The 24,927-nt window shown below is 42.7% G+C and overlaps 1 protein-coding gene across 1 annotated transcript; it reads right to left on the reverse strand.

Moving 5' to 3' along the window:
- Nucleotides 1-919: 919 nt before the first annotated feature.
- Nucleotides 920-22,983, reverse strand: ubald1a (UBA-like domain containing 1a). The gene is made up of 3 exons (XM_037753899.1): nucleotides 22,695-22,983; nucleotides 22,088-22,147; nucleotides 920-3,302 (listed from the first exon to the last, which is right to left on the reverse strand). Exons 1-3 carry the CDS (start codon nucleotides 22,800-22,802, stop codon nucleotides 2,985-2,987), a joined length of 486 nt encoding a protein of 161 aa, XP_037609827.1. The 5' UTR covers nucleotides 22,803-22,983; the 3' UTR covers nucleotides 920-2,984.
- Nucleotides 22,984-24,927: the final 1,944 nt, after the last annotated feature.

Raw genomic sequence — 24,927 nt, forward strand, 5'->3', positions numbered from 1 at the left:
TACAGCACTCTTTCCAGTGAGGTTATGATGAAAAAAGATAAGGGGAAAATACTGTGAGTCGGAAACAAGCAATACCGGGCCATGCTGTTCTGCTCTTGGACAAACCCTGGCAGCCATCTTGACATGTCATTGCAGGGTAAACACAGGCGGAAATTAATAACATCAATTGCGGCCCTGATCCATTTAGGTGTGCCAGGGTCCTGGTATTGTGCATGCTGGCTCACTGGATTGAGACCATAAGTCGTTTTATCAATTACACCTGTGATGCCATGTCAAAATGGATGCTGTGAAAAGGGCCTACTGCTATTCCTGTTCCCACGTACTCGTACTAGTTGTCGGCATTCACCTGACCTAACTGTCACACTCACAGCAGCTCAGAGACTGGCAAAGCGGCACACACATAATCAGCGAAGGGAATCTGGTTTATTTCCTGTAGAGGCGGCAGAAGCCAGGAGGTGAGCGGAGGACATGGAGAACTCTGTGACCCTTCCTTAATCACCACCATCATTACAACCACCACCATTACACCGCCGGCATGTGTGGGGCGGGTGTTTATGCATGCCAATTTTGTGCACGTAGACAGCTTGTGTTTGTTTGTGTTTACATCTGAAGAGTGGAGTGGATTCAGGGAGGTGAAGATAGCAACGGCCGCAGAGCCAAACTCACTCTTTCAAAAAGCTTTTCGCTCTCTTCTCCTCCATTTCGGCTTTCATCTCCGGCACTTCCTGCTCCAAAAACATCAGACAGACTTCTTAGTTCTCCGACACAGGGAGACAGAGGGGTTTGTAGAACATGACTTTGTAGTCTGGCTGGGTGACTGTATTAAATCCGCCTGGCTGAGAGGTAGCCAAGCGTGAGATTATGATGCATCCATCTCCCCACTGTCATTATTTAACACACTGCAGTAAACCAATGCCGATTAGGTTGACATACAATATTTATTTAGGTTCACAAAAAATGATAAGTTAATTATCAGGTAGTCCACAAATATTGTGGGAATGGTCTCATACAGTCATACAAGTGGGGAAACATACATGAGAAACCATTTAGGAACAGGCCCACCCAGAAACGCTCTGATTTAACCAAATAAAGTATGAAGCATGGGGAAGGATGAACTCAAACATTAGTTTAGTCTAAATAATAATTAAAAAAAAGGAAGTCGCTTATTTATTCATTATTATATCCATAACTTCCCATTTCTTTTTCCTTTAAAAAAAAAAAAAAAAAAAAAGACCCTCAGCTATTTAAAATATCTCTTTTCTTATATATCGAATGAAAAAATAATCCAAATAGGAGAAACTTAAAAAAGGGGCAGACCCTGTATTTAAAATATTGCCGTACATCAGGGTCATCCCTGAATTGTCCCTCAGCGGTATCACTGGACCAGGGACTGGTCGACACTAGACCTAAATGTTGTAAAAACCCCTCTGTGGTACAGTATCTGAGGGTATATATATACTTTATATCTGAAAGTAGTCCGTAGTGTCCCCAAATAGTCGGTGGTGGGCTTCCCGAAGCTGCCCCACACCCATTTTCTTCTTTTGTTTCTCATATCCAACAAGTCCAATTTTGCCTTTTAGACGCTGCTGATTTGACTCTTTGTGGAGAAACGCTCATCTATTACATCTCTATTAGCGTTGGGGATGAGACCCACCACCCCACCCTCATCTTTAACTCCACCCTCCCTCCCCATCCCATAATCATGTCTCGACCTCATGTATGTTTGCTACAAAAGATGTTACACGTTATGAACACATCATGCAAAGTGGCAATTCTGTTTACAAAGATGGAGTAGTCGTGTTTTCTTTTTTGTTTGTCCTCTTTTAGATCTGTAGCCATTTTTAGCTGCGTTTGATTCACTCTTTCAGAAAAAAATAAAAAATAAATCAACCTGTAGTCCCACCCATTTTCAAAACCACCTCCCCTTAACCTTTTCAACAAAAAACCATTAGCATTATAAACAATATTATATTAAACCATGATTTCTCTTTTTTTTTTTCTTGTAATAACCCAAATCTCCAGAAAATGTATACAGTGGACAGTTTGTTTGTTTCTGAGTCCAGGTTTTAAAACGGTGTCAGGAAAAAAAGCCATCGCAGCGAGGATCAGTCAGCAGAAACCAGAGCGGCTGCCTTTTAAGAAAAAACCTTTAAAAACATGTCCTGCGGCGGCAACGGTTGGTTTTTAAGAAGAATCCCTGATTGGCTGAAAGAAGTCAGGTGACCACCAGGTGAGGTAAGAAAAGTCCCACCTTTGACGATGGGGATGACAGTATGGAGGTGTTTCCTCTAAACGCTAAAGTGTGTGTATGTGTGTGTGTGTGAATATATATATATTTATATATATATGTGTGTGTGTACATTTTTGATTACAAACTGACCACCCGCTCACATGCGTACACACTCAAGTGCGTGTTGATTTTTGAGTCAATCTCAAACACTGCATTTGCAAGTTCCTCTCTCCTCATGCAGCACAGACAGTTGCAGAAACACAGAAACACCAGTGGCTAAAAAAAACACTGGCTGAAAAGATGAAAAAAAAAGAAAAAACTAAACAAAAAATAAAACAGAAAATTAAGTTTGCTGCCTTGAAAGTCCTTGAACATCACATAGAATCCTTGGGCGTGACAATTTTTTAAAAATTTCTTTTTTTTTTTTAGTTCAATAATATTTCTCTTATCTATGCATTTACTTAGGAAAAAACTAACAAAAGATTTCAGTTGCTCTCTTATTACTATGTGTGTGCGTATCTTTTTTTTTCTTTTCTATTTTTGTATTGACATTTGCATTGGTTTTCTCCTCTTCTTAAATTGTCCACGTTGAGTTTTTCTTGGTTTGCGTAGTATCCGTCTCCGTCTCCATCCGTCTTTTGGGGAAAAAGACCATTTCTACCCATTATCATCTCCCACCCTCCCCTGCATTCACCCCCCGTCTCCCTCCCTCCCTGGGGCGGAAAAGGGGGGCTTCTCAGTCCCGTGCTGCCCTTCATCTCTCAGCCTCCATCGCTACACTAGCCTTCTGCTCGGCGCCTGCGTGAGGGTTCACGCCCGTGGGCCAGGCGGGGCAGGGCTGCGTGGGGGGTTGCCCCTGAGTCCAGAGTCCATGTGGAGGTTGCGGCACATTAGGTATGTTTGGTGAGACCCCCCAGCCTCCGACCTGGGGGGGCGGGGGTGAGGTGGCCATGGCGGCAATGGGACTGCCGCCGCTGCTGCTGAAGCTCTCGGACGCCTTCAGCCTGGAGAACATGGTCAACGCGTCCGGGAAGTTGGGGGGCGTCGCTGGTGTGTTGGCTGGGGTGCACATCTGAGAAGGAGAAGGCAAAGAGAATGATTAATGCATGTCCTATTTCTTTACCATAACATGCCAACAACTTCTGATGTAAGGAGAGCTCAAAAGATTAGTCCTTTTATCAATTAGTTGATCAACAGAAAATTAATCTATTATGATATTGATGAATCGATTATCAATCATCTCTCGAGCAAAATAAAAATCAGTGGTTCCAGCTCCTCAAATGTAAATACTGGTTAGTTTTCTTGGTCATCTATAATAACTTGAATCTTTTGGGGTTTTGGACTGTGGGTTGTTAAACGGTCATTAACCGTTTGATCGATAAAGGGATGTCACGATACCAGAAATTTAGTAGTCGATTCCAATTACAGTGAAATACCATGATTATCGATACTAATTCGATACCACGATAAAAAAAATTAAAGTAAAACAATAAATCCCATGCTCTTCAACATCCACTCCTTTTTTTACCTTTTGCAAAAACGTAATTTTACAAGATTACATTTCATGACAACAGTTAGAATTTACCATCACCCAATGCTCATTTTACTGAGTAGAGTATGCGCGCATCATAATGTAAATCAATGGCACCTCCTGCGTTGAAATCAGCAGGAGAGCTAGTTGACATTCACTGCTGATTTCAACACAGATTTGTTATTCACAATGTTGCGTTAACAGGAAAAAACAGGGTGTGACCCCTGGACGCGTTGATGATGAGTTTACTGCGTCCCAAACACATTTTCTATCGTCCCCGGGACAACGGAACATCGTCACGAGCCCTGACGGTAGAAAATGTATCGTCATGTTTTCAGAGTTTTGAAAGTATCGGCTCTTGTGACACCCCTAGATCAATATAATGTCAGAAAATAATTGAGAAAATAATCAGCAGATTAATCAATAGTGAAAATAATTGTTAGTTAGGAGAATGATTTTTCACAGCTGACATGTAGTGAACTGGCTGCTTTCAGCTGTGGGTCATAGTGGACTATAGTGGAGAATAACAGCAAAATGCAACTTGTTTTGTAGCTCCACATTCAGTGGAGAAATTGGTAGATTTTCATCTTCTATAATGGATTTCTTCCAGTAGAACTGTTGACTTTCACTATAAAGTGGGCTATAGTGAGGCTATAAAGACCTTTTTGTTCTTTTATAACAAAATAATGACACCAAAACCTGGTTGATCAAACTCCAATGCTTCTGTAGTGGTAAAATCATGTTCTTCTGTCTACACTGGCCAGTTTATCTTCAAGAAAACTGGGCAAACACCAACAAACACTGTTACTTCAGTAATGTACATAATTGGCACAAAAGGTTGTTTCAAGCAGTTCGAAAGCGGATATCGCTTTAAAAGGAAGCAAACCGTTTTGAATAACTGAAGGGGAATTTAGGGGAATCCCTTTGCTTCCCCAGAGGGTCCTGATGATGACATTAGAGTCCTTTGTTTACAACCACTTCCTGTTCCAACTGTAATATGGCGTCCGACTTGATTTAGCAGAATAGATTAACTTTGTGGACATATAAACACACACACACACACACCAAGTCTCCTTGGCCTGAACATATCCCCTGTGCTCTAACCTGCTCCGACCCTCCTTTGTGCCAACGCTGTTATTGTTCTGCTGCCAGGAGTTCCTTTAGTGGCGCACCCCGAGCACACACACACACAATACACCCGAGTGCCAAAAACAACACTCGACCTACCAGCTTGCAGCTAACAGACCATGTGAACAACATGTTTGGTTGCTCAGAAATAGTAAAGCCTTCATCCTCATCCTCACTAACACGGCTTCTCACACACTGCTCCGTGGCCTGCTTCCTCTTCTGCGTCCACGTCCATTTGTGACCAGGAAAACAACAACCTACTGTATTCCATAGGGAAGCAGAGGTGGAGCCGCGTTTTAACCAGGAGCCTTGTCATCTAAAAATAATTGCCTGGGCTGGGAGGCCGACGGGGCAGGCACCTACACAACAAAATAACCCTAAATCACCAAGCCACAACAATGGAAGAAAACAGCTTGGCAACTCCCAGGATGAAATTTACTTATGATTCAAGTAGAACTGGCATGACAGAATCTGAGCTCGCATTCGAATTCAATCAACTTAATTAACCATCTATTGTGCAGTCTGCATGCTCAAACCTACAGGGGGGCATTTTCTGGAATTGGGAGTCATACACTCCATGAATCAACTATGGGGAACAGCAGCTGCAGTCACACATGAGTATTGAACCAAAAATGTTGGGAAAAAGATGGAAAACAACATTTCCCTTACTGACAACCAGAAGAACTCAGGCTGACCCTCGGTATCTAATGCCTCGTCTCCACGGCATAGCTTGGCTCAACTCCACTCACTTCTGGTAACAGGTCCTTTTCTCAAGTTTTTTTTTTCACAGTGGATAGTAACCCCTCATTGTAGGAGAGATTCTCAGCTGATCGCTATATAGAGGCGACCCCCATGGGACCTTATTTCGGGAAAAATATGAACGGTAGTCAACGGCGAGAGGCAAATATTGTTTTGATACCGTTTGAATTGCTCCATGAATCACACATATGATGTTTGTCAATTTAAGACATCATTTTTGAAGTCAAGAAAGTCGCAGTTTGTTGCAAGACTGTGAACATTCGTAATTAGAAAGACGACACACCAAAAAGTTGCGTAAGTGACGTCTCTCTCTCTGAAGCTACGATGCCGGTGTGTTTCATACCGGAATGTACTCACACCAGCAACGGGTCTTGATCATTCTTTCGCTTCCCGGCTGATAAAAAGACCACTAGTCGACGGATAAAACACATCAGGTAAGATAACCTTTCATTGGTGCGTGGAACATAGCTAACTTGCTAGTGTTGGTGATGGTTATTGTGCGAGACGAGAGATGTAGTTCACTGAGCGGTTTCACACAAAACTAAATGATACTACGACAAACTTTCTTGACTTGCAAAATTATGTTTTAAATTGACAAACATCATATGTGTGATTCATGGCGCAATTCAAACGGTATCAAAATATTATTTGGCTCTTGCCTTTATATTTCTTCCGAAATAAGGTCCCATGGGGTCCACTGGAAAGGGCGGGATTTCAGCTCTCTATAGAGAAGCCGCGGCAAACTGCCGTGACACTCGCTGAATCCTTTCATCTGCAGCCAAACAGAGGACCGTCTGCACTTCGTCAATTGTACGACTGGGTAGTTTTGCGAGGTGCCATTTTATAAAAATCTGGGTCGAGTGAATAAAAAAAAAAAGAATTCCGGTTGCTATTGACAGTAGCTTGGCTATTTAAAAATGTCGGGTTTGTACTAGGGCTGTGTATTGGCAAGAATCTGGCAATACGATAAGTATGATGATACAGGGGTTACGAGTCAATATATTTCGATATATTGGGAAGTATAGTTTTAGGAAAATTGTCACAGTATAAAGAATGACAACTATTCATTTAAAATCGATAGTGTTTTTGAGAATTGATACAGTATTACAAAACATAATGTTGCGTATATTTTCTTACACCCCTAGTTTGGACAGGATGTCTCGTGTCTCAAGTGACGATTCTCTCTGACCAATCAGTAGTCTGCAGTGTTTTAACTCCACCTTTTAGTGTCAGCTCAGCTCACTTGGAACCTCGACTGAAGTGGTACCGAAAAAAGTACTAGGTACTATGCAGAACTTTTGCTGATGGGAAACCAAAAGAGTGAATCGAGTTGAGTGGAGCCGTACCGCACAATGCGGCATAATCTACCCTTGGCTCCATCACCCAGGATGCTCAGATTGTGACACGCAGCCTTAGCGCACAAGAAGCAGCCTTCAGAATAACAACAGCGTGACAGGAACACCATTCCTCCCTTGGGGGCTGTAATTGGACCACTTTACCCCCTAAAAGTGCTGCGGCTTGCAGGTTAGTCCTGCGAATACACAGCGTGGAGCCAGGCGCGGCCAGGGCCGGGCCAAGTTAGAGGTCCTCGGAGTGGCACGTTGTTATGAAAGGTGAGTGTGTCCACTGCGCACTCCTGACAGGAAACGCTGGCTCATGTCTCTGAGGCTGCTTCCTGCGGTAAAGAGACACCCTGGAATGCTGAAGTGACCTCTGTGATCCTTCCTGTTCTTGGCGAGCGGCGGTGGAAGCGGCTGGTTGGGTTTCTTAAAACTCGTGATCAGTTAAGGATCCGTGTGACTGGTGCTCAGGTAGGAAAACAATAGCTGAGGCCTCCTGCCTCCTTGCTTACTGGCCAGGAATGGAAAATGCTGACACATGACCTTTCAAGTTGTCCACTGAGACCTTTACATCGGACTTACTCATCTATAAACTCATACACAGATGAGCAGGTATAAATATACACCTGCAGTCTGCTGAGAGACTGTACCTTTCACTTGTACATTTGGGCTTTTGCGTCATATTTAACAGCAGCCTAAAAAGGAAGGATGGGAGAGGGAGGCTGACGACAAAAACGACTCAAAACACCATGTTTCTGTCTCACAACTGCCCACCTCACACTCCTCCACTCACTAAAAAACACACCTCTGAGTGTCGGCATGCGAGTGTGTGTCTTGTCTTTGCAGGGGACCTTGGACAGAGTCAGAGACGCAGACGGTATCGACCCAGAGGGAAGAGAATCTGGCCCAAAGACAGAGCAGCTGTCTGAGTTTGGATCGGACTGCTTAACAGACACTTTCTCACCGATAAAAGCTTCAACGGACCCCAGATTTGTCCACATAGATAGAAAGAAACACCTTTTTCCACTCCCAAACAAATGAGACACAAATATGTGATATGTATTACATCTGTTGTTTTTATGTTTCAAGCGTACAGTATTAAAGCACATGACCTGTGTTTTGTCAAAGCACAGAAAGCGGCACTAGAGGTAAAACCTCCACATGGTTTCCTACACAGAGATTAAACCCTGGTGCAGCATACTGAGGAAGCAGGTTACTGTGTTTTCCCTTTGTGCGTATTAAGCAGCCTAGTGGCAGATTAACTCTCGCTGCACTGAGGCAAAATACTGCAAGAGCTGCCGAGACCGGTGCGTGCAGACTGAAGCTCAAATCCAATTGGCTGTTGGACAACTGACGGGCACGTGAGCCGCAGCGAGAGGGTTAATGTTTCATTTGAGAAAATCACTACCATGTACATACACACACACACACATGTTGACGTTAAGAGGGTCTACAGAGGGTCTGCAGTTGCGTCACACACATGCCAGCGATATGGGATGTGGAAGAAGGCAGGTTCATGGCCAAGAAGGATATTTATTTGGGATTAATAAATCACTGGATGTTGGTCAAAAGACGTCTGCACATTGTTGTACAACTGTTAGTTTGGTGAGGCTTTCTTTTTATAATAAAAATATGTGTCTTTTAAGAGAATTTGTTTAAGCTGTGGGCTAAATACTAAATCAAAACTTTTCTTTTTACTGGGAACTAAGTAACACTTTGTTGTTTGGTAAGATAAAAACAGAAACCGGTTTTATATATATTTGGGCTGTCAACGTTGGTAATTATTTATTAATTATGTATTAATAATAATATAATAACGCGTTGACGCCATTGTTTACACCGACTATGGATAAGCACCTCATTCAACCCCACTTCAAAATACCTGACCCATCCCTTTAAAGAGACAGGTTGGGTAAGGTAAACTTGTTTTCAAATTGACATTACGGTGACATCGTTAAATCGTCTCCAAAACAGTTTCGAGTGTTAATATGAGAACAGTCAGCTCAGTTAACTCAGACAAATGGCTGTCTGTGGGCTTTGTAAACTAGTATGCTAAAGTATGAAAAATAAAAAGATGAAAAGATTGACTCCCACTCAGAGCAGCGCAGAAATTCACTGCCATGTTGCTGCTGTTGAGAAAGCCAAAACTGTATGTTCGGGAAACACAAGCAGATGTTAGAAGCTGCTGTTGTTGAGTATACTGTATGACAGACTGTGCGAGTGCATGCAGCAGCACATACAACAGAAAGTGTGTTACAGCAGGGAGGTCTAGCCATTTATTCTAGATATACAGATGGAGAAACGGGGCGGGGGGGAATAACAGACAGCGAGAGCTTGAGTTTGTGTGCAAAACAGAGCCAACAGAGAGGGGTTGTCATGGCGACTGTTGTTATGAGGACGCAGCACAGATCTTCTCCTGTTGATGGGACGGGGCTCTGTGGTCGCAGCGGCCCGGCCCTGCCCGCCCTCACTTCCAAGTCTGTTTGCCGAGCCCAGCGTGAAGACCGCGAGGCCGACAGGCAGCGACCACTCTAAACATGCCTGGCCCGGGCCTGCGGTCAGGCTCCACCAACCTTAAACACTCCTCCGTTTGTGTACATACGTGTGTGTGTTTGTCCACAAACACAGATGAGCCGGAGTTATTTCCAGTCTAACCGACCACATTCCTCAGAAATATCAAGTGTGTATGTGTGCACTGGGGTGAAAAGTGAAGCTTTCTATCCTCTTGCGTACTTTTGCAGAGGGTCCAATTACGTTTCGTGACCCCAGCTGATCTCCCCCAGTGTAACGTTTACCTCAGTGCTTCTTCTACCCCACGACACACACACACACACACTCACATTCATCTCACTTCAGTCTCTCGGGATGTTTCCGTCCAGCTGTCACAGGAATTCTAAGACAAATTTTGCAATAAATGAAAAGTGATCTGCTTGTTTCCATTAACTAGATTAATGCAATTAAACAGACTTCCTTATTGACCAAAAATGTGAAATTCGAGTAATACTGAGCAAGTTATTGCTGTCAAGTTCCAGCTAATGTTGGACATTTTTATATTATTGTTGTAATTTATTAATATTTCACAATGTCCAAAAGCCAAATCTGCTCAAACTAGAGATGTTCCGATACCATTTTTTCCCCCCGATAGCGACACCATCGTGATAATATATATATATATATAGTTATTATTATTATGTAAGGGATAATGTACTGTGAGCCGGTCATTGTTGTGAAATAAACCCCAACAGGGCCATGCAGCTGTCTTACACCCTGTTGGGGTTTATTTCACAACAATGACCCGCTATCTGTACATTATCCCGCTTATTACACAGCTACCTACTTAAGAAATCAATAATTTGACCCAAATCGGAACAACTTTAGCTCACAAACTTACATCAATACTTAAATTTGTCTCTTTGCTTGACTTGTTTTTTGAAGATTGAGCAAGTTTGATCGGATATTGCTGTACATATTCAGGATTATTAGTTCTATTCATCACAATTTGCAATACTTGTGATGGAAACCAAACTACTTTCTCTCCATCGTTCCCTCTGCAGTATGAACCTAGAACGTGTCTGTTTTCTCTCCCTTATCCATCTTTCTCTCACTTCCCACTCCGTCTCCCTCTCCCTCCGGTCTGTGGCTTCACACGCTGGAAGTCAGCGCTCGCAGCAAACTGTGCTGAGAGATCTGTGAGACACGAGAATCACGGTGACGCACGCAGCGCCTAACTTGCTTTTTCAGTATAACGTATACATGTAGCATCTGGAGAAACTGACTGTCGGCAGTATATACTGCTTTATAGCTGGAAGTCTTACACCAAAAACAAATGAAGTTGTGTGTGCATCAATGTGTGGACTTGTTATAAGCCAGTTCCCAAATTTTTTAAGATAAGAACATTATGAAATTCTATATCTGGAGTTCAGGGACTATACAAAAATAACACTTGCTGATGGTGACTGGTCAGTGTGACTGTCAGAAAATGTTTCCTCACTACAGCCTGTCAACTTGCAAAACAACACATGGTAGACAACTGCAAAAACAAGACGAGGTGTCTGCATTGATGGCTCGGCTGCTGTGGCACGCACACGTCAAAATCTTTATTTGGTCATCTGGTGAACCCCAAGGCAATGTATGGTTTGAGGAAATCTGTATTATGTTTGCCGTCTATGCGGATGCAAACTTTTTATTTTCCTATTAGAGACAAATGTGTAGGATAACCTGGAGTTATATCAAGTGCATTGCTCTCCTTGGCTACACAACGACGAGATAAACCTCAACTCTGGGAGCATTTTACACAACATTGATGGTCTCACTGTTTGTCTTCTAGCAAAGTTATTGGATATAAACCTCATAACACTAAACAAAGTCAAAAAGGCACTTCATCCGACTGTTCCACCGTAACTGCGACTATTAATGGGCAGCTCAGGGGTGTAAAGCTGTGCAATACTGAAAAAGAAAAGGTTGAGAAAAAAGAGAGTAAGATATGGACAGGAGATAGAAGTGGTTGACTGCACCTCTTTTAACTAGTTGGTAAGTGCTGGTTGTGTGGGAGGATGCTGAGGTTTCACCAGCATCAGGTCTGGGCTAGTCTTGGGTGCACTCACGTCATGCATCTTTATATATTCACGCCTTTTGTTTGGTTTGTTTGGGCATGTGAGAACAATGCCACTCAAACCTGGCAACACTGACAATGCAGGTCTCTGTCCACTTCGAAAGAGTGCCAGAATACAGTATGATTTGGCACGTTTCCAACGAGCAGTTCAGTTCAGTTTGTTACACATTAGAATGTTTTTTTTTTTCACGTTTCCATGAGCAAAAGTTGTACCAATAGAACCCCTCCACTCTCGGTAGCACCTCGGTCGAGGTTCAAAGAGAGCCGAGTCGATACTAGAAGGTGGAGTTAAAACACTGCAGGTCAATAGCTATCGTCAATGGCGACTGCAATTTTGTATTTATCGGCCCAGATTTAAAACAAATGGCATCTCGTTAAACTACGCCGTACAATTGACGACGTTCAGATCCTCCGTTTGGTTGCCGTTGAAAGTATTCAGCGAGTGTCCCGTTGAAGATGATGTCATGGCAGTTTCACATGCCGTCGCTACAGCGATCAGCTGAGAATCCCGTCTACACTGAGGGGGAACTATCTGCAGTGGAAACAAGGCATTGCGAAAAGGAGTTGGTACCAAAAGTGAGTCAAGTCGAGTCGAGCAGAGCCGTACCATGCAGTGGAAACACGGCTTTAGACCTGACAACTGACTGGAAACCCAAAGAGCAATGTTTTATGGGCAAAAGAGGATGAATGTTGGCCAAGCCTAGATTAACAAGACAAATGGACGTTAAACTTGGCCTACCGATGATATGAAATGCCTCCTCAATATGTCAAAAATACTGGCAAAGAGCACGGACGAGTCCATCACGTTTAGCTAAGATTACGAGAACTGGAATTAAATGTTTTGACAACATGCTTCCCAAATATGTAACCTCAACAGATGACAGTTTACTGAGACCCTGTCCAATAAACAAGCAACTAGTGAGTAGTGAGTCTGCGTGGCATTCAATTACTGGCATTCAAGGCCTGATTTACTTGTAAACTGGCAATGAAAACCTCAATAAACCACAAACAAAGATGCAGCAAAATAAACTTTTCCTTTTATGGGGTCGCACAACAGGCACCGTGTAGATGTGACCGCCGTTTGATCCTACTGTTGCTGTACAGTCATCGATGTAATGGTAACTGAGGACTGTGGAAATGAGGGCTAAATGGAAGGGTGCGACAGATTAATGTTAATAGAAGAAAAAGAGTAAAAAAAAAGTGGAGAAAACAGGAACCAGAGGGAAAGGATGGAATAAAAGGAGAGAAGGCAGGCTGAATAAACCATTGTTGGATTTAACTGCACATGATTCTGCCTGCCTGAAATGTTTAAACAGGGAGTGTTCATTTGGTGCGTATGTAGCCTAGCGCTGCTTTTTTTGTTTTGGAGCAGCATCTTTGCAGTTGGATCTCAATGATGTGAGCGGCTCATTTCAGGAGATGATTTAACCATTTGGACTAAAGTGAGCATTAACTTTTCTCACGACAACAAATGAAAATACAAAGCGTAAACAAACAAAACAACTGCTAGCTTAATATGCTGACAGGACCTTCATCTATCTGTTTGCCAACATCCTCTCCAAGCCTTGCATGGAAACCTGCCATTCCTTTACACATCAGTAGATCAGTGGAGATTTGGCACTAGCCAGTTTCACCAAATCAACACAATCGCATCGTATCTAAACCAGACGAGCAGCTCTCTGTGTCTCTGTTTTTATTATCCCGTCACATGGCTGACCAACAGGAGGTGACAGTCAGGTTTTTAATGGGACTGTCAGAACTAGATGTTTCTTTTCCAAACTAAATAAAGGAGGTTGACAGGTGCTGCTGAACGTTTCAAGTGACCGTCCCCTCCCTTCCTCACCCATGACCCCTCGCTCCTTCCGAGACCTCACCCAGCTTTCCAGCAGCTGAGCCCCGAGTCTCTGTAGGTCTGTGTGTGAGTTAATATTATATACACACAGGGACATGGTTGGATTTGTGCTCACGAGGGACTCAGTCGATCATTAGCCAGGCTGTGCTCTGTTTTCAAGTGTATTATCACACTGTATAATAGAGGAAGGAGAATGAAAAACAAAGAAAGATAGGCGCAACGGCAAGAAGAAAGAACAGAAACAGAAAGAAAAAAAAAGCAACACCAGACAGAAGATAGGAGAACTGGGGCTGCATGTGTTGTGTTTTGGCCAACTGCACGCACTGCACTGCTCATAACAATGGCTAACAGGCTAACAATAGGTGTTCAGTTGCCCACTCGTATCTAGAAAAAGGAGTTTGGCCTGTCGACTGGTAACAGTCTGGCAACAGAAACTACTAGGCCAAAGGTCATCGTAAGGGAGAACAAAACACGATTACGATGCAAACACTCAGCTTGCCAAAAGATATCTATGCTGTAGATCAAGTTTTGTTTATTTCACCTCCAATGCAACCCATATATTAGGTTTTATAATCAGTGTAAGCTTCAAGTTTCAATCTGAACCACTGAACACCATCACAAGAATTTTATTTGAAAACTCGTCAAAATTTCGAGATCTGATGTGGGAATTGAAGAGCAGAGCTAAGAGAAAGACAGATGAAACGGGGACTTGGCGATGAGTCAAGGGTCATGAATGTGAGTCAGGCAAGCGGGAAAGGGATGGACAAGGCTGAGGACGGTGACGGCGTTTCGACTGTGTTCCAACGTATTGCACACTTCCAACTAAATAAAAGATTAAGTATGATTAACCAGCAGACTGCTCACACTGAAGTAGGCTCAAGCAAACACCGGGCCGGCCTCAAGACACCACGCCAGCGGCTGCGTCACATCTCCGAAAACATCGCAAATTACCGATTGGATAACAGTGTATAATTAATAGGCTGTATATGCTTTACTGTGTGGAAGTGACTGGGATCATTCTTTTATGTGTAAGGCAACATCAGGCTCGACTTAAACATTGATTTCCTAACTAAAACAAAATGTAACAAATAAATATATAGATATAAATTTGGTGAATTGTTATTTATCATTAAAATAATAAATCATACACCTACAATATGGCAAAAAAATAAATCAAAACAAACAGGAATTACAAGTCAGGTGTAAACCTTTTAATGCAGCAACATATTGGTCAACAGGAATTAAAATTCCAGAATATAATGTATATAAACATAGAATTGAATTTAATAGATCGGCCCCAGTCACCGATACCCGATTCAGCTATGAGTCAGTATCAGCCCGATATCCGATCTGGTATCGGCGCATTTGAGTAATTTTTTAAGAAAAAAAGAGGTCAAAATTCTCTGATTGCAGCTTCTTAAATGTGAATATTTTCTGATTTCTTTACTCCTCTATGACAGGAAACTGAATATCTTTGAGTTGTGGACAAAACAAAACAATTGAGGACGTCATCTTTGGGATTTGGGGAAACACTGACCCACTTTCTGACATTTTATAGACCAAACAGCTAATCGATTAATCGAGAAAAATAATCATTAGTTGCAGCCTTAATAAAGTGACATACTAACAGCGTTTAGCCTGGCTCAAAATCTCACATGACTGACAGCTGGTCTCAAGGCACCCAGACGCAACGCATTGTGGGACAGTTGAGAATGTGCAGTAAGCTCTCGCCGCAAAAATTCTTGCGAATGTAGTATACATCCGTGCATTTCTCGCATACAGAAAATCCACATACTATGCAGTGTGAACACACTACATACTCAATGTTACGTCATATTTAGTATAAATAGTATGTTAGTTTGTGTACTACAGCCTAGGTCTAGGTCGTAAGATGAGCTGAGGCTAGTGCTACAGATAATCAACAGGCCAGGGAGACACAATGTGACAAGGTTCCCATGTGCTGCTTGTCTTTCCTGCGCCATAAGCCTAACCCCTGTGTGTGTGTGTGTCTATGTGTGTGTGTACACTCAGTGACTCCAAGAATCAGTGTGAAACTCAATCTAACTCCATTGCTCATAAACACATCTGGTCCTCGCAGTCATCCCACATGGATTCCCATTCCCAGAGTCCCTTGAGCCAAAGTTCCTGTGTGTGTGTGTGTGTGTCTTTGTGCGTGTGCGCTCACGCCTTTGTGTGTGTGTGTGTGTGTGTGTGTGTGTGTGGTTAGGGTTCTGGGAAGCCGTGCTCCTGGAAACATGCAGGGCAACACGCTGGAACATGCAGCGCGCAGGCCAAGCCTCTTCAGATGTGGCTAGCTGCTTGGCATGGCTGTACGACACACGGGCACAGACAACCACACACACACTCACATACATATCGAGGCACATTCATTAACAACATTAACAGATCTAGACATGATTAACCCTCTGGGGTCGCATCAGTCGGCCGCGATTGCAAAAACACTTACTCCATACTTTTAATAATATCTCTGTAACGGATGTACGTAGAAACTTACTTTAAAAACTGTCCTGCGGCGCACAGTTCAGCCGTTACAATGAGCCACCGTTTATAATCCATCAAAGCAACGGAGTTATTTTTATGTTTTCTAGTTTCACATGATGCCAGTATCATCACTTTAGCTTTAAAACCGAGCCTGCAACAACCTAGAAATCGCAAGTTGCGTTAATGCGTTAAAGAATTTAGTGGCTTTAAAACGAATTTGAAAATCAGACTTAAATATACAATGGGAGAAACTGGATTTCACCTCATTCTGCACTTAATAAATTTCTGTAAGCAATGTCTGCAGCGGGACAGAGAGCACCTTGTTTCTTCTGTGGCAGAGACACAAAGCAACACTGTGTCATTGTATCTTCTACCCAAATACCTGGCATTGCCTCGCTATTAGCCTATTTCACTTAAAGCACCAGCCAAATACCCCGTTTCCAATGATTCCTCACTGCTATTTAAGAAAGAATTAAAGTATCCTTTATATACTTCAGTCAGCCTTCCTCCATCTCTCGCAGTGCGGTGATGAAGGGATAGAAGCTGAGACAGAGAGAGAGAGAAACAGAAACAGGAGCAGACAGTCGTCCATGTTGTCACATCATGATTTATGAAGGTAATTATACCTCTGCTCTTCTGCATGGGCACACCGCACACTTCAAAATCTCAGAGAGATGTTACACGGATGAGAAAAGTTAGGATTTCTAAAAATCCCTTTTTTTAAAGCCACACCCGAACACCAAAACCGAATGTTTGTAGTTACCAGAAACACCCCCTCAAACACACACATACACACCCTTCTCCTTTCTCCTACTGGCTGTTTATATTGCCAGGAAACAGCATTTAGTGCCCAATACTATTCAGTCAGTTGGTACTGAACGTTGCCCTTCATAAAATCCTCGTTTTACTCACCCGCCCGGTGATGCAAAACAATGGCAGCACAATAAAAAAAGGTGATCATTCAAATCATGGAGCTTCTTTTTCATGATTCTATGGGTTGCAGTATGTAGACCAGGTAATCGCTAATATGCTAATTTAAGCCATAAAAAGGAGAAAGACAGATCTACAGAGCTTGGACAATATTTTACAGTGTAATAGGACTATAGGGCTAAGAAAAAGGGGCTAAAGCGAGAACTAGATATATAAAAGCATATCAGAGGGAGAACAGGAGGTGGATATACTGCACGAGTGCAGATATGATCCATGAAGAATGTGAAATATTTCTCGAGGAGATTAGTTTTTATTACCCTGACCTACTAAAGACAACATGCTTTCACATAACACCACAGTCCTGATGTTACTGCGGGGCTGCCACATGAGGCCCCTCGCTGTATTTTTTAATAGCCATAACTCTGGAGGAAATTACACGCATGTGAAGAAGCGGGCATTGTGGCTTAGTTAGCTCGTTTCCCTGCTTAGTCACATGATGGGGGTCACATGTTTCCACACGGCCGTGGAAGTCATCCAGCTCGGCTGCTTCCTCCTCTGTGGTCACATGAGGATTCATTCACTTTATTGTGGCTGCGTGAGCTCCACACATGGAGGGACGTTAATCATGGAAACGCTGATATTGTTGATAAGTGTCAAGTGTCTTTGCTTCCAAATTCATAGAGTTACATAGTGAACAACTCAAAGACAGACAGTTACCCTGTCATGACCTGATCATTCAAAAAACATGATGACAATATAGTTTCCGAAGTGGCTCATGTGCATCTATTTTTTGCACACAGGAAACCATTTTAGGTAGTTTTGCTTACAATGGACAAACTACTTTCTCTACTGTTATTCTGTGGTGACAATGTGGATTAGCATTTTTTTCTGTCTAACAAGTATTAGAAATAGCTCAGACTTTACATAGGCAATTAATTAAAAAATGCCTTAAAGGTGCTAAATGTGAGATTGGGAGCATTTCTATGGCCGGCGGCTCGTAGCTAACAGTGACCTAACCTGACACACCAAGCCAGGGAGCTTTCTGGGGCCGTCGGTGAGCGTCTGTCAGCCTAGTTTTTGCGGTATGTCCCGTACTGTTGGCTCTAGTCTGCCCGAGTCTGAGGCATTTTGGCCGATTCAGCATGTCGAACTGGCGGCAGAGCTCGTGGCGAGAAAAATCACTCCGATTGGCTGCTCAGTTTAAGCGGGTAAGTGCACGAGAAGAGAAACGGAAGTGAGGAAAGAAAGCCAACGAGTAATGTCAAGAGGAAAAACACACATTTTTCATCTTCATTTCATTTGATCATTCCAATACACGGATATTTTCACAACGACACGGCCATCTTTTTGCTGGTGTGAACATCTGTGCTAACTGGCTGTCGGCTGTAGGCTCTGTAGTGTGTTCAAATGCAAGTTGTCGGCCAAGACAATGGTGATGTGAGGCGACACAACAGTCGGCTAGTTCTTCGACGTCTGCTTGGTGTGTCTGGGCCTTAAATGGTACGCGCGGACGGCCGGGCTATGTAAACAAAGCAGCTCTGATTACAACACACACAGAGGGAGAGCGACTTCATTCTCTGCTCTGATAGACATTACTCCACTATATCTTTACATAGCAAATAGTTGTTTGATGCTATATTAATGCTCTGGATATCAAATAAAGCACCTTTAAAATGAGTTTGGCACATTCCTAGAATATGTATGAAAACAAAAAAGGCAGGGGGTACAAGAATATGTGCATAATATTTGCTAAGCGGGATTAGCATCAAACAGCCAGAAACAACACAAATACAACGTTCCAAAGTGTGATCGAACATGCCGATATGCTGTTCTGGAGGTGGTAACTGCTATGAGATTTATGCTAAAACAAGATGACGAGGACAGGGCGCGATTATAAAATTCTCCAACAGGAAACATAAACAGCTAATTGAATTCTAGAGCCTTATGTTTTGCGTCTGTAAACAGAAAGAGACAGCGAGCAAGGGAGGGAGGGAGGCGAGAGGAGTGAGAGTGTGTAAACTAAAAGAAAGAAGACAGGGTGCTGTGTTTTTAGTTTATACCGGCACCCTCTGCTGTGAAAGGGTCCATTTTGGGTTGGCATGTGTGCGAGCGCCGCATCCTGTAGGAATGCGTTTGTGGTTACGGTGTTAGTAAAGGCAGGGTGTGTGCAGAGGAGGAAACTGGGAGTAGCCGCACAAAAAAAAACGCAAAGCAGGTTGGATTGGTGTCCATCGTGGACCACACAGTAGATGTATGCTTTGATAGCGTCACTCAAAACGCAGAGTAAATGGCCAATCTGTTCATCATGTGGCTGCCTCTCTCACTGAAACAGACACACATAGACGACAACAAACAGAGCCTTAAATGCGTGTCTGTGCAGAGATTGTAGCTCTTTTACATCGTGTGCCAAAGCACAGGGCACTCCCCTGGGTCTGGGATCGCTACTAAAAGGAAATAATAATGACAAGAGCTTTATCTAAATCCTCCGCCCTCCAAAGCATTACAAACCTTTACTGATGAGTAGGCTCGCTCACCTCACTATTTGATATTTGATACAGGGTATAAACCTCTGACATGCAGTGGACAAATGATGCATTAGCAAAGCACAGGTAAACAAAATCAGACTTGACATGGTTGGACAAATCCTCACCACACAAGCTTTGTTTAGAGATGACTGTATTTCTTAAACAACACTGCTTTTGTTTCCAAGATAAGTCGATGCCAAAGTTAGATGGGAAAGTGATTTGGTACACCACATTGTTGGGCCTCAAAAAACAATAGCATAAAGCCGGCTCATTGAACAGTATCCGTAAACTAACTGACCCACATGACGTCCCTGACTCGCCACGCTGCCAAGAACCGCATGTCTACAGGCTATCTGTCGGGGACATTCAGGCTGGGGCGAGGCCTCTAGCCAAAATAGCACTCTCAAGGATGAGTTCAGTTGGTGTTGTGACACAAAACATTGCGCAACTGCATGTGCAACAGAAAATGGAACTTAATGGTTGCTCGTGTTTACTCTAAAACGGAAGAGAGAGATAGAGAGCAAAGTGGATTAGATGTGTGTAACCGACGAAACACTGTGGCCTGGTAAGCTGCTGCAGGAAGGTTGGACACGCTGCCCTACTGTAGTACTGTTGTGACTCACACACAAACACCCATGCGCAAAATACAAATGCATGCGTGTAACGTACGCAGAGACGCGCACACATGCAAAAAAAGGGAACTTGCGATTATGCAAGAGCATGTCTATGTAACAATAACACCACAAACACACGTAGGTGCTCTTGCCTTCCTGACTTTCATTATCCAGTAGTGTCTGCGGCAATCAAGCTCAGCCCTATTTGGCACACGGACAAGAACAGCTCTTGGCAGAATGTTTACTCTCTAAATTAAAGTGAGACATTTCATGCAGCTAAATAAGAGATGTTCTTATTTACTGATCAGATGATAAAGAAGGACTGGCTTCCTTTTCTTATAATATAAAGCTGCTATATAAATGATCCAGCTCAGGGTGAGCCGTTTCTATGCTGACTGGCGATATTGCTCTATACTCCAAAGCTGTAAATGTACACACACTCTCACACAGTGCAATAAAAAAATCCTCTTTTATCCCTCTAGCAATGCAGAAATGTTAAGCAATTTGGTAACCGTCTTGGCCACACAAATAGTGAGCCAAATGCACACACAAAGAGTGTTAGCTTCAAAATGATTAGGGCTGTCCCGAATACCATTTTTTGGACTTCGAAGCTTCGGTGAGTAATATTCAAAAGGTATTCGAAGCTTCGCTTCACTGTGTGGCACAGCAGGCTGACATGTTCTTCTGTCTGTCTGTCTCTATTTCCACCGTTTCAGTGCCAGGACCGTGCTGCTGCAGCACTACTGTACACACACACACACACACACACACACACACACACACACACACACACACACACACACACACACACACACACACACACACACACACACACACACACACACACACACACACACACACACACACACACACACACACACACACACACACACACACACACACACACACACACACACACACACCAAACAGCAATATCTGTCTGAGAATAACTAATATAATTGAATTGGATGTGAATAATGTTGTGGGAATATTCCTTATTTCATGGGTTATTTTGGGATTTATACTTATATATATATATATATATATATATATACATACATATATATATATATATATATATATATAATAAAACAAATTTAAATTAAAAAACAAAGCATTTGAATAGTGATTTGGAGGTTGAATACCATGGCAACAGCTAAAGCCTTGAAGCATTCGGGTCAGCCCTACTTTTATCCCAATCTCTCCTCTAGCAATGCAAAAATGTGAGGCAGTTCGGTGACCGTCTTTCCCACACAAACGGAGTGTTGGCTTAAAAATAATCAACAGTTTCGTCCAAAACACATCCCCCCACACGTACTGTAATGTCAGTCTCTTCCAGAGGGCAGCTGTTGCCAGATGCTGCCATGCATGCAGCTGCAAACAAAGGCTGCTGCTAAAAGCCCAAATACTGCTAGTGTTTCATAATGTTCAACCTGTGTGTCAGAGTGTCGCACAGCCCTAACGCCTACCAGTTTACTCCGCACTGTTCTGTTCTGTGTGCCACTAAAAAAAAAAAATCACCAATATGTGCATTGTTGGGGGCAAACAGCTGAATAACACAGAGACAAACGCAACTGCACCAGGATCTATTTGTGAGAGGCAGCTGTCCTCTTCCTGGAAGGAGACTGTTTTTTTTCTGTTTTACCCAGAAACTGGGTAGCCCTTCCTTCCTTCCTTTTATGCAATTGATACAATGAAAAATGAGAAATTTCATAGATCCACATCTGTCCATCTCCCTCCCTCTTTCTTTCTTTCAAGCATACATACACTCCCTCTCTCTCCCTCTCTCTCTCTCTCAATATAGCTGCTGCTGCTGCATGCCTGCCTGTGTGTTTATTTCTGGAAGCTCACAACATGGCCGACATGTGCTTTGTTATTGTTAGTACAACATCATCCCTCTCGGCCTATAGGGGCTGTTTATCCTCCCCCATCCCACCCAAAACAACACAGCAGCCTTAAAGATGTACTAGCTCCAAGTTAGCTTTGTTATAATCACATAAATAGAACAATACATATAAAAAAAAATGTATGCACACTCCTCCTCCTCCTCCTCTTCACACTCACCATTTGATGATGATGGCCATATGGAATATTTGTTTCTTGAAAAAAGACACTGAGGGCAGTCTACAATAAAAACACAAGGGAGAGAAAATTAATGACATTTTTGGTGACAATGTTTTCATTAAAAATAGCAAAGAATACGTCTATATATTGCTTATTTCTGATACATCAACAATACAGCAGAGAGGACTAAATCTATATCCACCGCAGACTAAACAATGATGTACTCTTCAGTGGGCTAGTCGTTACAACACGACGGTCATCTTCTTTATTGCGTAATAGCGCTCGCTGGCCTCGCCTGTAACACTGCTGCTGTCATGTGTGGGATTATAGTATTTAATCTAGAGTAATTGGATATGCTAGCTGTACGTGTGTACTGTGTATTCCCTGACTGGTTTAAAACACACATTCATCTACTTTAAATACGGCAAAAGTTCTGGTTAGGAAGTGGGGCCGACTAAAACGGACACTAACACTATAAGGCTTTGTTTTGTGTTGCATTTTAAGAGGCTAAAAAGAAGTGCTAGTAGGAAACTACTGGTGGGGTCAGACATAAACATTAGCCGTGTTGCTATACCGCTGCTACCACAACAATGTGTTTCTTCTTTACCTCGAACTGCCAGTGTGCCGCCTGCAGAAGCTGCTTCGCCTGGTCTGCCGCACAACCCGCCGTCAGGACGAACTGGTTAATCATGACTTGATGTTTGAGTTCATCCATTTTCCGACTAAAAAAGAAAAGCCCGGTGTGTCCTACTACAGCTGGCTGCGCTGTGCTTTGCTGTGCTCTTGAAAACAGACTGTGTTTGCTTCTCTCTCTTTCACTCTAGTTGTATTCCGTTGCTCTTCGCCTTCAGTCGTCCACCATTACAGCCGGTTGAAGCAAACACAAATATTTACTGTAGGAGCGGTTAGTTTAAGGAGCATTGCGGGTGATTGACAGCTGAGCGCAGCCAATCAGGTGAGAGCACCGCCGGTGGGATTTGTATGCTGCAAGGCGGAGGGTCTCCGTTAAACCGGCTCATACGGGCTTTATTTTCACACTTACAGACGCGTTAAGCAGACAACTTAATCATAGTGAGTGTATTTTAAAGTATGGACCGTGTGTGATGTTTAAATCACCGCATAAGAAAGGAAAACACCCTGCTTGAGTGATCTCAGAGAGGGTTTGTTTTGGACTACATTACCCGTGAGCCACCGCTTTGTTTGTAAAAAGCTCCAGAAGGCAGACTGTTTTGTGAATGACGGCCGCTCTCGTCCAATTCCCAGGCGCGCTGTGTCACTATCTTGCCAAATATGGTAAACAAATCCACCGTCGCCAATTACATCGCTCGGAGTTAAATTAGGGACAGTCATACAGTCATGAGGTGCAACATTTAGAAGCGTATCGTGTCTGCTCTGCGCATTTCTTCTCATAAAACAATCTCAGTGCTGCAGCTTATCTGCACACATCAGTGCAGACTGCGGCATCATAAATAAATAAATACATACAATTTAATAACGAATAAATTAATTAAAATATTTTTTAAATAAATAAAAACTAAAATAAATAAATAAATGTAAAAGTTAATAAAAAATAAGTCATCAATAAATAAAAGGAACAATTTAATAGAAGAGTAGATAAATAGGGGAATTAATACAAAGGTGCATAAAAAAAAAAAAAAAGCAAATTAAAACAGAACCCCATCATCTCCTTTTGTTAACAACAAAGCGAGCATGTTTTTTTTCCCATCTTGCTCAAGGACACTATGGCAGGTCGGATGTTATAGGTGACGCAGTTTGAAACAGGTTTATAATGAAGAAGAGGCTTCATCCAGAAGGCCATAATGACGCATATTATTCACCCTCTTACTGTGATTTATTGAAATTAATGAGCATATAATAAGGAATCGTTAAACAAAATAGGTCCATTTATTCTTCTTTTTAATGACAGAAGAAGCGTATGTGATATAAAGAGAGGTGAATGGAGTCATTTGTGGTCACTTAAAGCTTCAGTAGGCAAAATATTTTGGCGTCATTGGGCAAAATTTAAGTGTTCTGAGAGATTTCTGCACCTCCTCGTGGCTCTGTTTTCAGGCTTTAAAAAATGACGGGAGACTTTGACCAATCACAGGTCATTTGAGAGAGAGAGAGCGTTGCTATTGGCTGTGCTCCGGCTGGTGGGCGGTGCTTGGTATTTCCTCAACTGATCCAAGGCCTATAGAAAGGAGGCTAGGTCACGCGTCATATCTCTGGGGGTATAACACATGCGCAGTAAAATCTTGCCCGCACTCGCCGAAATTGAGCCAATCGCAACGCACGACCGCAGCTTCAGTTACACTGCGCATGTGTCATACCCCATACTGCAAGACCCATGTCCGCCCGTGACCCAGCCTCCTTTCCATAGGCCTTGAATTGATCTCAACATGGCTGCCGGGTCACAAACTTTCTCATGTTACAGCTAAACAGTACACTACAAGATGTTTCTGAAAACATTTGAGGCAAGAAATAGACAGTAACAGAATATTGATTCATATTTGATCAGCGCTGCCTAGTTTGACTGTTTGATAAGAGTTTGTGAGTGATTGACAGCTGCTCAGAGACGGCAAGGCTCTAGCTCAGCTCTGATTGGTTGTTTTCCTCCGGTCTGTGAAATCTTGCAGATGCCGTTAGGAGCACTGGAGGACACAGAGACACATGATTTTTTTTTTAGATTACCTGTCTCGTGCACTACTGTCAGGATATAGTGACCGTTTTATAAAAATAACTTTTTTTAAATCCTATTTGCTCCATTTCTACCCGCTGCAGCTTTAAACAAAGTAAGACAATGAATGAACAATAGAATACAATAGAGTTACACAGAAATT

This window comes from Sebastes umbrosus, chromosome 20 (assembly GCF_015220745.1).
Source record: "Sebastes umbrosus isolate fSebUmb1 chromosome 20, fSebUmb1.pri, whole genome shotgun sequence".
NCBI classification, from domain to species: Eukaryota; Metazoa; Chordata; class Actinopteri; order Perciformes; family Sebastidae; genus Sebastes; species Sebastes umbrosus.

Bases quoted from the DNA above. Each gene is read 5' to 3' on its own strand.
- ubald1a (XM_037753899.1), bottom strand. From the start codon at position 22,802: ATGGATGAACTCAAACATCAAGTCATGATTAACCAGTTCGTCCTGACG. The intron at 22,148-22,694 runs GTAAAGAAGAAA...TTTTTATTGTAG, and splicing joins CGGCACACTGGCAGTTCGAG to ACTGCCCTCAGTGTCTTTTT. The intron at 3,303-22,087 runs GTGAGTGTGAAG...TCTCCTTCTCAG, and splicing joins ATGGCCATCATCATCAAATG to ATGTGCACCCCAGCCAACAC.